At 32.8% G+C, this 15,723-nt stretch overlaps 1 protein-coding gene across 1 annotated transcript in view; it reads left to right on the top strand.

Annotated features, from left to right (window-relative positions):
• Smp_155370 (myocardin-related transcription factor) overlaps positions 1–12,724 on the top strand; it is a 30,966-nt gene extending 18,242 nt beyond the window's left edge. The window contains exons 11-14 of the mRNA XM_018789328.1: positions 3,517–3,797; positions 3,924–3,996; positions 5,107–5,374; positions 12,099–12,724. Coding sequence (XP_018654783.1) covers positions 3,517–3,797; positions 3,924–3,996; positions 5,107–5,374; positions 12,099–12,653 — 1,177 coding nt within the window. The 3' untranslated portion in view covers positions 12,654–12,724. The remainder of the gene's footprint in view (positions 1–3,516; positions 3,798–3,923; positions 3,997–5,106; positions 5,375–12,098) is intronic.
• Positions 12,725–15,723: the final 2,999 nt, after the last annotated feature.

Here is a 15,723-nt window from a genome sequence, read left to right as displayed (position 1 = left end):
GGTGGTCTAGCTTCAATTGACTCATGATTTTAACTATATATTAGAAAGGAAGTGTTTTAGACAATTAGAGTATGGGATTGTTGAAATAATAGTTGAGTTCGGTTTCGAGATTTCGATTGTGCGACTGCATATATATATATATATATATATCAATACTGTACCCCCAATATGTTTTATCTATTCACTTATAAGATCAACGACGTTTATTATTTCATGCAAATGTTATTCTCATATAACTAAAACTCACTATATAAACAAAAAGTACTTTATAATAATAATAGTAATAATAATATAGATTACATTGTTGTACATCATATTCATGAATAACTACAATTGAATTTAGGTTTACTAAAAACTAAACATATGAAGGTTATACATTAAAAATCATTTTATTTATAATCTATCTACTTAATGAACTTGACCTGATGTTTCAGCATTTAATTTACGTAAATTGTTCATAGTTTTTACTTACTGTAATGGAGAAAATATTTGGGGATTGTTAAGTTAGTGAATGTAATATGCTGATTAATTGATGAAACGCAGTGATAAAATTTGGTCGAGTGATAACTACTCAAAAGATGGGGTTATTGACACACACCTCTGAAGGAACTGGTATCAATGACAAGAGAACTAGTCAAAATAATAGGCGTTCTTTTTTATCTAATCAAATAACGCGGATACATACGAAATAATGAACACAAAAATGAATATAATTAGAGGTTAATTGAAAAGTGAGCGATCAAAACGTAAGGGTTTCGTAGTTTACTTAAGTACCAATGAAACTAACACTTGACTATCTCACTTAACGCGTAGACATGCAATCAAGAATACTTTCAAAGTTGATCATCTCCAGTATCAGTTTTTTTGTGACTAACTAATTTATGATTGTCCAGAGTAAATCATTATTTACCAAGTAAATAAATTATTGATACAGTTAACTAATGGCTAAATAAACCGAAGCATTTATTAGGGTGGATTTTTAAACCCTATAATTCGGTGACTTTAAATCATAAGATTTTATTAGTAAACCTTCAGTCGATTAGGGATTAAAATGGTGTTCTTTGTTGTAAAGTGGTTGTTAATATTTTAAAATTGGGTTTCAGCTAGTTAATTAATTAATATTCACCATACAATTAACTGCATTTGTATATAAGCACTCATCAAAATTATTCAGATCATCTCTATTTTGCTTTCTTTATCTCTCTCTCTCTTTAACTATCAATGAATTTCGAGGTTATTTTTGTATATTTAAAAAAATATTTAGGTTGATTGTACCACTAAATTTTGCTATGTATATATACATATGTATATGTCCTAAACACAATAGATCGGTAAATCGAGTTGATTAATCTGTAGTTCACATGAGTTAATTTAAATTTTATTTGGAAATAATTATTATTCAGGATTATAAAAATGTATGATAAATATTTGTTAAGGTGCTTACTCACCTTGTCCACGAAATCTGTATGAGGTATGCACTCATGATCAATCTTTAGAAAAAAATTAACTTTACTGCTATGTCAGTAAGTCACCGTATATCAGAAGACAAGAAATCCGTTCTCTAATTTTAATTTGGAATGGGGTCAGTCGCTATGATTCGGTCTACTAATCACAAGATTGGTTTCTTCACTTGCTGGAAAATTCTCAGATCTTGGTCTCGACCTTTATATCACTGACCATCATTGGAGATTGTTAAAAATTATCAAAAGTGAGACAAAGGAGAAAAGTTGTTTGTGAATCATATATGTTGACAGTTATTGTCCATAAAAGATAATGAAGTAGACCACTATGAACATGTGTTCTTCTCGTGTGTAGTATGCAATAATGTAGAATGTTACTCATGTAAAATCAAAACTTCTTTCATTGTCGTTCTGTAGTTTGCATCCTATTTTTTACGGAATATGAGATAGTTTATGAAAGTATCCTTCGACGGGAATTTCCATCACATTATTACCATTAGTAGCTGAATAAAGGTATGAAATCAGGGCCAGATTGATTCAAGGCAGTTGACACTTAAATACAACACGATTGATTATTTATTAATTGCTTCAGCGACTAACAATCTTAGTAGCTCAGTTCTCATATTTATTAAAAAAATCATATTTCGTTAGTGGTGCATTTACGAGAAGAAATAACGGTAAGCGAACCGAATGAAAAGTATTTCAAAGTAACACGAGAGGTATCTTACAAACTAATCACGTCCAGAAGTAATAGTATACTAACATATTAAAAACCTTCTAGTAGTTGAGCAAGGGCTTCACCATATCAAGGTTATACTAATCATGTAGAATTCGAGGATTGAGAATTTATTTCTATTCTGTATGTAATTAAGAGGTCTAACTAGTATTTGCTTTTGAAGTCCATTGAAGAAGAAAGATAGTATTAGTAAATCAATTCAGAAATATGCCGTTGTAACTGTCAGATTTTAAATCGATTCAATAGAAATTACGGTTATGGTTATTTATGTAGATCGACAGCTTTGATAACATAAACTATTGATCATTGTGAAAATTAGGGTTTGAAAGTGACCATCTCTATGGTACATGTAACTGTAAGATCACTTATTCATTTGACTTTGAATCAGTATATACGAACGTTAGTCATCTGTTGGCTATTCTCTAAGCTTAATTATTCACTCTAAAACGCAATTTTATTCTCTAAGATGATATAAAGTGTGTTAAAACCTAACTAACAAATATTTTATTGTATTCGTGTATCGACTGATAAATTCACAAGTTCGACTATGTATTTTCAGCAATTCTTCAAAGCTTTTAAATATCTACTAGACTGCAATAATCACTTAGAATATACTGAATATAAGCAATGTTTATTTTTATCCATTGGATTACGTCATCTTATCATCGTCGCCACCATGTTATGTATTTTTTCTATGTATTTGAATCGTGTATCGGTATGTACTACTGGATTGTTTTGGTGTAAATGTCATTCCAAGTAGAACTAGTGAACTGTACTGGATCAGTATCCACAAAATGATAATGCGTTGTTGAAAATCAAACCAAATACCTTATTCTACCCATTTTTACTAACTTGGATGTCATTCAAATACTTGACTTTAAATCACTAGAACGCAAATTAAAGTTACATTCAATCCCCTTCAAAATGTTTAACCAACTATACAGCTCTCATCTAACAGGTATTCCTCATAGTATGAGTCACAAAACAGGACGGTATTTACAATTGTTTGGCCTACGTTTAAGTTATCAGGTCCGGTGTAGTTGGTAGGTATTCGATCACCACTGAAGTCGGCGATCTTGTTTCTAACTAGTGGATGATCTACAATAAATAAAATAGTGCAAAACCTACATGAGCTAAAGCCTAGTAATAATCACCTAGAGTTACTTTTGTTCAAAACTTAAATTGGCGCTCGACTCAGTCGAGAAAATTCTACATAAAAATTAGTTCCAGTGTTTAGCCTAAAATATTTACTAGATTAGTTCATTTACAGTTCAACTCGCTAACTTAAGTAATTGGTACCTGTTTTACATTTTGTTTCAGTTTTGAATCAAACGATTCGTCGAGTTCTGATTTTAAAATTGAACGAAATTTATTAAACTCTTATTTAAGACGACTTGGTGGTTCAATTCTAACAAATAGTTTATCTTCACCCAATACAGAATCGATCTTATCAACTGATTCTAGTTCGTTTTTATTTGAACAATTGAGTTGTGGTCATACAACGAATTATACTACGTGTAATACATTACGAACACCGGGAATTTCTTTTTTCTCTGATTCCTATCCTATGACACCTGAGTCGAGATTCGATGATCACGGGAGTGTTGAATTTACAGACATTACTACTAGTAATAGTAATAATAATAGTAGTAGTCATGAATTATTTAATCATGAGCAACAATTAATATTGAACAATAACGAAATGTTGAATCATCACCGTAATGAAGATGATGATGAACAAATTTGTTCTGACTTGCAAAATTCACCTGTTTCTGGTCATTTGAAATCTTGTGCATATGAGTAAGTAACAAATGAATTACTTTCTTTGTTGTTGTACATGTCCTCATAATTTTTACCTTTTTAATGTTTTTTGACAAATAAGTCTGTGAAACAATTCATCCTCTGTCAATACTGTTCAAAAGCAACGGGTAGTTAAGTCAATATTTTTATTGTCCTGTTTCTTAAAAGGGAAGTTAAGGCTTGTTCACTTCATATTCTCAAATATGGTAATTAGTATTACATGTAAATACAACTAGAGCCTTCATCATATCGGCATCTGAATTGATGTGATCGGTATAAAAGATCATCATGTTGATGTGTATCGGTTGTTGTTCCTGTCAAAGCGGAATAATGAATGGATGTATTTCCGGTTATGATGTATTCGAGGTAAACTATAGTTGAAAAGCATCCATGATTTATTTGATAAACAACATTTAAACACTAAGTTTACATTAGAAAACGAATCAAGTTACAAATTTCATTTCGAGATGTGTTGGTCATCAGGACGAATACGGAAAACTAGGGACAATGGAATCGAAAGCCAACCTACCCTGATTTAATCGTGAGCTACAAAATTGGTTATGTACGAAGCCTTCTCGAAGGCAAATTATACCTGATCTGCCATGCTAACAAATGTGGAAGAATTATTGATATTTTTGTCTTTCAGATTTGAGGCTGGGATAGTAGGAAATGGTTTATAGCTCAGGAATGGATTCTAATAGTGTTGGATTCTATTAGCTCAGAAAGTGCGACTTTACCGGAAGTCTGGCTATCTATACAAATATATCCTAATATACTTATCAAAGTCATTATCAATCACGAACTCATCTGGAAGAACAAACAGATGGATTATATTGTCCTACATAGAAAATATATCAGAGTTTATAACCAGATTACTTGAGGCTTTTTAAAATTGATGTATGTAATAAGTCAACATAATCTCTCTATTCTAATATTATAAGATCTGAAAAATGAACACTGAAGACAAATTGTTTATTTAGGGTAAGGAAAATATGCATCATCAATTCATTTCACTAAGAATGTATATTCTCGCTTAGCGTTTAGTCAGAAATTTCGAACTACCAAATCTTTAGATTTAATTATACTTATTAACTATTTTCTTCTTGTTAGTAATCCACTGGAACAACTCCCATCACCAATGACTACAGATATACTTTTTGAATTATGGAATAGTGTTGTGGAAGATACATCTGGGCAATCAATGCTAACTACTAATACCGTTACCACTACTGGTTCTACTATTGTTGATTCTTCTAACGCGAAAATGAACAGTAATAACCACCATGGTATGATCATTACAAATCCAAATGCTTTATCAAATTTTTATTCAGTTCAAAGTATAATTTATTGTCCGGTCTTTGCTTATTTGGCTTTTCTCGTGTGTGTAATCTTTTCTCTCTCGAAACTACTTCGTCATATTATTGAAGTTTGAAATGCTTTCAGGCCAGACACCTACCTATGCGTTCGGTAGACAAGTTATGTAGATTGTCGGGTCCTAAAACATGCTGTTTTTACCAGTAGTTTGTCAATTTTGTCATGAAAAAGGAAGTAGCACGCTATATTTATGTAAGAACGGAAGTTGTGATTCAATTAATCCATCTACTAATTGGTTAGAACTAGGCTGGATACTCTCAGTAGTATCGATTATCATGAACAATAAACGGGGAGAATACCCCATTTGGCTTATTTTTTTTGAACTTTTTCTAATCCAAAAGAAAAAGTCGGTTTGTTTGATTAAGTTTACAACTAAGTGTTTTCATGTAAGACGATAAAATACAGAATGTTAAAACATTAGCAAACTGAAAAGAGGACGTTTTAAAAAGCGTTAAAATAAAAGCAATATAGTTTGACGGTGATATGTCAGCCAATTTTTTCGGTTGTAAAACCGTCATATTTAAAAAGTCTTTTGAGGACTTAGTCCAGATTTCTATCTCTAAAGTCTCACCAATTTATTCCATAGATGTTCAACTGTTTTTGTTTATAGGATTATTCGTGCCTTTTGGAAAGCCAGTCTGAATGAGCGTTTTTCGCTGTTATGAATATTATTATTTAATTAATAAGGTCATCTTGAGAAACACTTTAACAAACGCAGTTTTCGTACTTCAAATATGGAATATAATTCCCATGACGTTTGAGATGGTTAAGAAAAGGAGAGATTGTCAAATTTTTTCGTGATACTTCATAATAAAAATCAATTTTGTTTATTTCATGAATCTTGTTAAATCACCAATTTACAGCTGTTTTTAAGAAACAATATCAGTGGTTATCCATGAAAATTTCACAGAATTAGGGGAACACACAAAACATATTTGGCTAATCAGTGCCCTTAGTTTGGAATTGTAACTTTAGTAAAATAATTTACCAAAAATCAATTTCACAAGCGTTCAGTGTTCACATTTAGCAACTTTCCTTTCAAACTAACTAATTGTCAGATATCATAGAGCATTTTATTAATTTCATGTAAATTTAACGTTTGGTCAGTCAGCTACAACGTAGGACCGGGCACGTTTATGCATCGGTTCAAGTTGCGATACCTCATTAGCACAACAAGATGAACACCGAATTCATAGAAGTAGTTAATTTAATAGTGGTAATATATAAAATAAAGATTGTATATAAGGATATAGTACAGGAAGAAAGAAAGATATGAAGCATTTTCAATGTCATAGTTTAAGGGAAGACAAAGAGTGTATACACCTACGCCATTGTGATCGATTCTGAGCCATGTCACCCAGAGTCTCCAACCATTGGTTACGAGAGTCATGCGTTTGGTGATATTTATCGTGTGTACGTCCATATTTGTGTTTCAATAACTATGTCAATTGTTGATTGTATAATTTGTTCTCTTATCGTGTTACTGTTATTTTATTATAAATATGCCTATAACAGGTAATAATAATACAATGAATTTTACAGATGCATCATATCATACAGTTAGAAATACAACTGATAACTGTAAAAGTAGTGGGAATAACACTACTTCATTGTCTTGTTCTTTTATTTCTTCCTCTCCCGTTATTACGTCCACGACGACTACTACTACTACCACCACCACTACTACTAATGCTACTCCATCTCCTATTCCCGCTTCTGCTCCTCCTGCTACCTCGATGAGACCAATAGCTTGTAGTACTGTTTCTCCGACTACTACTATTCAATCAAATATCAATTATTCATCAATGGACAGAGATCAATTGCCCGTTCATTTATCAGATAGTTTAAGAAGAATACCTGTTAATAATGTAAGGTGTAATTGTTGTGTGAATTGTATAGTAATGTATTCCCTCTTGCACTCTGAGTTATTTTTTGTGTAGTTTCGTTGTTGTTGACTACATCGTTAAGAGGTCGAACGTTGTAAAAATTGAGATGATAGTATTTTTTTTAAACATGCTACTAAGGCTTACCTAGTATCATTTTAATCATTATAGGTTTCGATTAAAATTTCCACTCTCCTTGTTTAGTTGTCAACCTTGGAATGATGTTTGGAGAATAGTTGAGTTGAAAAAGCTCCTGGTAATGAAATGAGTGTCTTTATGTAGATAATAAACGTGTTTAATTATTCGGAGTTGTATGTGGAAATATCGACTTCTTAAGTGTCTGTTATTCTCATTATTATAGGAGTCAGTGGCTAGGGACATTGATTGCCATGATGTGATGTAGTTCGAAATGACTAAGAAATGGATTTACTCTTTATTTTTCATCTTGATAGTAGTTGAAAATATAAAACAGCGTTTCAAACTAAGCGATCTTAAGCTACTGTATTTTACATGAAACCTCACGTTTTCAGATTAGATTCACTGTATATACTTGGTTGTACACTCTTCAAAAAGGTATCAAGGTGGGGTGTATAGCTGTCCAATGATTCTTTTTTTTCACTGATTCCCTAGTTTATATAAGTCCGTAATCATTCTAGGAAGGCCCTAAAAAGGTTTCTGTCTTATGTCTTGATATCTGCCATAATTCCTGTCTCTATGTATACTTTGATATACCTCCTCTCCCTCTTCTTTGAGAATTCCAAGTTAGCAGTTGTCTTGTGATGGAGTTTTCTACAAAATGTGTCCTATACTTTAACAGTATCTCTTGATGATTTTCTTCTCAACTGGTGGCTGATTTGCTTTCTACCGCAGTAGGTTATTGCTGACGGTCTCTGGTTGATTAATTTAGAGTTTATTTATTTATATTTATCTATTTGAATACATAAATATTGGTACAAGGGGGCACCAGATGTATATGCGCCAAACAACAATACGAATGGGAAGAGAAAAAGGATATAACATTTGTATAAGAAGGAAGAAAATAAACAATGACGACCACAGATTAGTTTATGGGCGTGTAATAATAATAATAATAATAATAATAATAATAATAAGGGAACGGAAAGGTATAACCAAAAAGAATTCTTTCAATCAAGGAAGTTACGGCCACTTTTTATGAGGAAAGTAAAATAAGGTTACAGCGGGATCTTCACTAGCTTCTATTCTGAGCCATATCTGATAAAGTCTCGAGCCACTGTGTTGCACCATCTCTCGGACCCCAACCACGGAGTCGTGAGGGACCGACAGAAGCTAGTCCTTTCCAGCTTTCTTTCATGCCACGACACCATGTCATACACTGACCTCCTCTCCGCTTTTTCCAACCAGTCCCAGAGTCGGCAAATAATGCACGACGTGGAAGTCTCTGGGATGACATTCGTAGAACATGTCCAAGCCACCAAAGTCGGTGTTTCAAGATAGTGACACGATATGAATTGTCGTCGTTGTGCCCGAACACACGATGCCAAACTTCTGCATTACTAACATGGTGTTGCCACTGGATTTCAGCAGTCCTTCGGAGACAACGACGATCAAACACAGAGAGTCGTCTAACATCCTCAAAGATGACACAGAATGGCATAAGCCGCTCTGGCTTTCACTATACGTGAATTGATCTCATCACTAACGCCACCAGCAGCACTTATGTAGCTACCCAGGTACATGAATTTCTCGACTACTTCTATCTGCTCATTACCCAAGGTGAGTACAGGGTCAAGGTCCTGCCAGTTTTGTGAAAGAACTTTGCACTTCGAAGGTGCAAAGCACATATCATACTTACGGACACTGATTTCCAACTGATTGGTTGAGCATTGCATGGCCTGGGTATTATCGCACAGTAAGACAATATCATCCGCATACTCAAGGTCTTCATACCCGATGTTATCAAACGCGACCTTGACGTTTAGATTCCCCACTGGGATGATCAGTTCTCTTCTCGGACATCTCTTCGCAATGGACACCAGACTCTCACCAACTGATCTTTTTCGTCTTCGCTGCCATCATTGACGACATTCATTGTAACTCCTTAAATATTTGTTTTGGAAAATGTTTTGATAGTCCAGGATCGATGAGATTCCCATCCCATGAGTGGTTTTCGTGTTTTTTTGGAGCGAATCAGTGCAATCTCTTGTATGTGTGAGGTACTTTCTTCATAATCAGAATACGACAGAACCTCTCCCGAACTTAATTTTTTGTGTCCAGCTTGTGTTCAATGAGTTTCAAGTATTCCTATCAAAGCAAGATTGCATTTTCTCATTTCCCTTTCTACTTGAATGGTCTTCCTTGTCCCACACATTTTGAGAGCATTCCATATATCTCTGTTGATTGTTGTTCTGGTTGTCAGAATGGGCATGGTACTCGTGATTTCCAAAGAAAATCGGTTTTCACCATAAGGCTTTGTAACTCTTCCAAATAAAGAAACTTGAACACCTAAGTCAGAGTTTAGATGGGATGATTGGTTTATTCCGGTTAGCATATTTGTGATGACCTTATTTTTTACAAGATGGAGTTGTTAATCCCATACAGAACCTTCCTCCTTGGGGTCGGCAGTAATTCTAAGAAGGCTCTAGGGGGAGTTTAATTGGTTTACTGACTGGTAATAATCTGTTTATATTATTTTTCCATATATTATCGTTTATGCAATTAGTTCCCTTTATAAATTTAAATAAAGCCAGAACAAACATGGATGCGGAATAGTATGAATTCATTATATTTTGTAGTTTCTCATCAGCTGCTTACAACCAAATATGTATTAAAATTTTACACTGACGTAAGATATAATGTGAAACAATTAACATAACTGAATAAAAAGAATTGGAATGAAAAAGGTTATCAATAATAACTACACATATGTACAAGAATAGGTTGAAGGTCATTCGGTGTTAGAATAAAAAGGCATGAGTGGGTGATGTAATAATTGGTAACCTAAATGCTTCCGACAAATTCATGATCTCGTTTGATTTCACATCACTCTTGGCAAAGATCCCTTTGGAAGAAACAGCAGATATCATATACGAATATCCTGAACTCCTGTCTTTACCAATCCACGAATTTAAGCAGCTCCTGTTTCTGTGTACAAAAAACATACAATTCAAATTAAACAATGTGTTGTACCGCCAAATTTATGGAGCAGCCATGGGTAGCCTTTCGGGTCTAATTCCAGCCGACATATTTATGGGAAACTTAGAACACAGGAAGCTCAAGCACGCAATCGATGGGACTACACTCTACTGTAGATATATTGATGACACATTTCCCGTCTGTAACAATCATAAGCATTCCATGAACCTACTTAACCTGTTTAACAAAGCACACAAGAATATATATTTTATTACGGAACACGAAGTAGAAGGTAAACTCCATTACTTAGATATTGGAATAGGACGAACCTCAGACGGCACATTACCAAGACACATTTACCGCAAAAATACCTGGAGTGGAGTCTATCTCAATTGCAACAGTTTCTGTCCAATGAGTTACAAAAAGAGTATTGTACGAACCCCTTTTGACCGCGCACGCAAAATTTGCTGAAAAGAATATCCAGAAGATGAAATTTCTCTCATTACGAATTACCTACATGAAAATGCATATCTGACAAAGTTCATCGAGAAGTATGCCGAAACCAACCTTCGGGTTAAATACGAAACAGTTGGAAAGAAAAACTGCTTCTTATACTCGCGCTTTAAAGGAGATAAAATGATTGGAATAATTAATTACCGGATAAACCCCGCGCTGAAGGTGACTTGCCCATCATCAAAACTGATGACGTTATGGGAAACGAACTGCTCACTCAAACAAACTAAAATTGACAGGTCTTTTCTCAGTAGCCTCAAATGCATTTACCAAATTACATGTACGTACCAAAGCACATACATTGGAAGGACCGAGAGAAGAGTACATGTTCGCATTTCCAAGCATGTCCCAAAGAAATTGTCATTTCATTTTAATTGTTTTTGTGTTCAAACAAATAAATCCAAAGAATTTGAGACTGCGAGGGGCAAGCGCTCTCAACAGTGCAATAGCTCGGTATTAACTTCACACCAGGCATACCATTGACATTCTTCAGGTTTTCAAAATTATCAGCAGACAAAGAAACAGATTCTCTTCAGTTTGCTGAAGCAATTACGATTTTTAAAAAACTCAAACCTATGTATCCGAAAAGATGCAGTATTAAACCTATTACTACCCTGATAATTCATTTTTTGATCATTAGTTTTATTTTGTTATATTGCTCTTCCATTACCGAATTATTATTTTATGTATATTAAAACTATTCCTTCACTTATACATTTCCATTCATTCAATTCTCTTAAACCACGTGAACTCTTCAAATCCTGTTATTACGCAACCTATCTTATCAGTCTTTTCAATTCCAGGGATCTTGTGTGAACCCTTCATTACCTCTAAAATTACCACATCATTTATCTTATGTGTCTCTTAACTTCACTCAATTATTACATCACCCACTCATGCCTTTTTATTCTAACACCGAATGACCTTCAACCTATTCTTGTACATATGTGTAGTTATTATTGATAACCTTTTTCATTCCAATTCTTTTTATTCAGTTATGTTAATTGTTTCACATTATATCTTACGTCAGTGTAAAATTTTAATACATATTTGGTTGTAAGCAGCTGATGAGAAACTACAAAATATAATGAATTCATACTATTCCGCATCCATGTTTGTTCTAGCTTTATTCATATTATCATTTATTTGTTTATATATGTCTTTTGCGTGCTTTCTAACTTCTGTTTAATAATTCCGTTTATTTTTTTATTGTTTTAGCATCGTTCATCGTCATCTAATTTACAATCTAATAATTTTTTACAATATCCAACTTTAAATTCTCAAACATTTATCACTTCATCTAATTCATTAACTCCTACTACTATTTCTACTAATATGTTCATTAATCATGGAAATGAATCGAGTCCTCAATTCCATCCGTTATTATGGTCTAATTTATCTCATGCAACAGATAGAATTTTTCCTATCAAGAAAAATAGTTCATCAAATGTGTTCAATACTACTGCTGATCTTAATAATACTAACGATAAACGTGTCAGATTTCTACATTGTACTGATAAATCATCATCTCACTTATGTTCAATGATAAATTTCGGGTCGACTTCACAAAATCATATAAGACCACCAACTACAGAATTATTAACAAATATTTTATTGACATCGTCATCCTCTTCATCATCGTCATTCAATAATAATTCCAGCTTGAGTGTTGGTGAATTAATGGATACAACAACAACGACAAACACTACAGATTTTTCATCGATTTTATCATTTCCTGTTTCATTAAATTTAAACTGGTCAATAGGTACTTGATTGCACTGGTTATAATGATGACGGTGATGAGACGTCTTCTTTCTGTTATGGTTGTTATTGTCACCTTACTAATGTCCTACCGAATTCACATTTAATTGAGTTCAAATAAAAGATGTCTTTCAATGAGTTTCTTTACTTACATCCATGTAATCCTGATGCTCTCTCTCAGTCTCTCTTTGTAAGTGTGTTTGCCATTCGAGAGTACATTGGTAACATGTTTTTTATTTTTATAGTTACATTATAAATAACTTTATTACGTTAGTTTCAATTAGTTTATATATATATATATATATATATATATATATATATATATACTCTGATGAATTAATTGTTTCACATTATTCTTCTCTCTTCCCTTTATCCTTTGTAATTTTTCTTTTTATTATGAAAGTGTTGAAAGTCTATAGGATTATATGTCAACATTTAACTGTAAATGCTACACATTCATTCATTCATCGATGAGTCTTTTGGATTAATTTTATTTAAACATTTTGATCTGAATAAATGCTGATTGTTATTTCTGTTTCAATAATTATATTTATTTACTGTACATTTTAGTGCTTGCATCTTGTATAAAATCAATAAAATACATCATACTGTTAACTATTTCATAAACGTGTCACTATTGTAATTTACACTATTTATCTTTTCGCTGTAAGTTTTGGACACGTTTACAATGTGAATATCAGTTATGATTAGAATTATTATTGTTATTTCAGTGCCTTATCGAATTATCAGCTTATATCCATCTATCTATTTACGCTGTGTGTGTATGAAACTGTTTTGTGAATGTTTAAGGTATTTCCGTTTTGTATGTTTCTGCCGCTTTTACTGTTCTCATTGTTTAAAATTTTGACACCTATAGCATTTTCGTTGGCAGTTGTTGTTCAAACTTGTTATACGATTGAAACGAAGAGAGAGGGTCGGTACAGAGTTCCGTTGTTCATGCGTTATTTTATTTAATCTTAATTATAACAATAATGATTTTTGCTTGTAGAAAAAAACCCACTTCAGCCCCACACTTGTTTGTATTTATGTATATTCAATTGTTTACAGTGTTAGCATCAATGTTAATAGCAATAATATTGTAATTTACTTAGACTAAGCATCATCTTCCTAAATATATCTTAAATTGTCTCCCTTTATTTTCATTTTGTTGCCTATTCAAAATTGTACTTTTAGGACACCTTGTTTCTGGTTGGCGCAACTAATCAACAAGTATATGTTTGCGAAAAAAACGCACACTAACGAATTGCATCATACACTATTTTCAATTGAAAATACACACAACTTATGTAATATTTTTTTATTTTAATAGTATGATACTTTATGCTGTTTTAGTGATTTACTGCATCACTTCAGAATTATGTACAAAATCATTATTTTATAAATTGGTCCAGTAAAATGACTATTTGTCATTCCTACAACTCTTTTTCTCCTACGTGTGTGTGTTTTTCACACTAAAAGTGAATAACGGCTACCTCTTTTCTCTTCTTTTGCTTCCATTTAAATTGTTTGTTATTAGTGAATGTATGAACTGAAGTCAAGCTTACATTAAATCACAATAGATGATAGGGTTATTCAAAGTGATCTGATATTTTACTTTGAATTGCTTTCAAAATAAATTGTTTCTTCATTGTGTAATATGTTAGCTTTTGAGGTTCAGATAATGTCCGTTTATTTTGAACAAGTCCTATTAAGTTATTGGAGATTATCAACAGGGAGGCCTGAACTTGGGTTTCATGTTCATTGGAATTCGTGTGCAAGGCCAGTCAAACTGGTTAAAATAAATAGATTCAACTGCGTAGTTACGACCTCAACTCTAATTCTTACGTAGCGGATTTTTATAGTAAATCAATTACATTATCTTAGCTTAGAATCTGATTTTACATCTGTGGAGCTTTTAACTAATTACTACTTTAGAGGAAACATTGTTTAATTGATCAACCAACACTAACTTTGTATTGATTTGATTATTAACTGTAAAGCTTATATTATTCGTAAAGAGCCTTAGTGAGGAACTGATTAAAAATCTATTTCTTTACTTAACTTCCATTTTTAGAGGTTTCTTTAGGTGAGAAAGTAACCACGAAATTATCCAGTCTTCTGTTTTATATAGTATTTCGAATGATACTTAGCAATGGATAGTAAATATACGTAAATAAATGTATCCATCACCATTGAATTCATCAGTTGTTGCTCGATATGTCGGGGTGTATGTCTACTAGAAAGTAGGATTAAACTATACTTACGAACAAATCCGATTTATGAGTGTCTCCAAGAGTTTTTAGCGGAATTCGAAGTTCAGTGAGAAGTACTCTGTACTTTATTGTGAACCGATCAAAAAATGTCTATATCTAGTTCCTAAAATGTTTAAAATGATTTTTCATGCAACCAAAAAGTGAATGTGACTTACTGTGTAAGCTAAATTACAGGAGATATCTACTGATGATGCAGATCGTATCTGGTAGTACTTAGTGTGATACTGGAGATAGTCAAGGGGTGGCACTATAATCTATGGACGATCTAATAAGACAGAAGATAGCTTCTTATGGATTTTTGTCCGCATTTCACTCATCCATTTATCTATACAAAGCGTTCTTGCATTATGGCTGACGTTAATTCGTGATCAAAACACTCACCCTAATTCCTAACAGTTATTCCCATCCTTCGCTCATAATTTTAGCCCAAATCTTAATACCTAGTCCTAATATTTTTTCATTTACTATTATAAGTGATTCAACAAAAAAGGATTGATTACACATGTCAAAACCAATTATCCACTGGGATTTTATTACTTGACACTGGTTTCTGATTCGTTGAGAAGTTATTCAAGGTCGCAAGTACAACAACACTCGTCCGATAAGAATAACAAGTAAATAGTAATGATAATATTAATAATAAAAGATCGGTTACATATGATACACGAGAGATAACCAACGTAAGTAATAATAAATTCAGGACTTATATCTTCTATTGTTGATTTCAATCAATCAGTCTCTCGTTTATGAATGGAATTTTATGATAAGCCACTGCTCATATGGATATAAGAATTTATAGCTTCGGTCGA

The sequence above is a fragment of the Schistosoma mansoni genome, chromosome W, assembly GCF_000237925.1.
Source record: "Schistosoma mansoni strain Puerto Rico chromosome W, complete genome".
NCBI classification, from domain to species: domain Eukaryota; kingdom Metazoa; phylum Platyhelminthes; class Trematoda; order Strigeidida; family Schistosomatidae; genus Schistosoma; species Schistosoma mansoni.
Note: the sequence above shows the minus strand (reverse complement) of the source record. Positions and strands in the feature narration are given on the sequence as shown.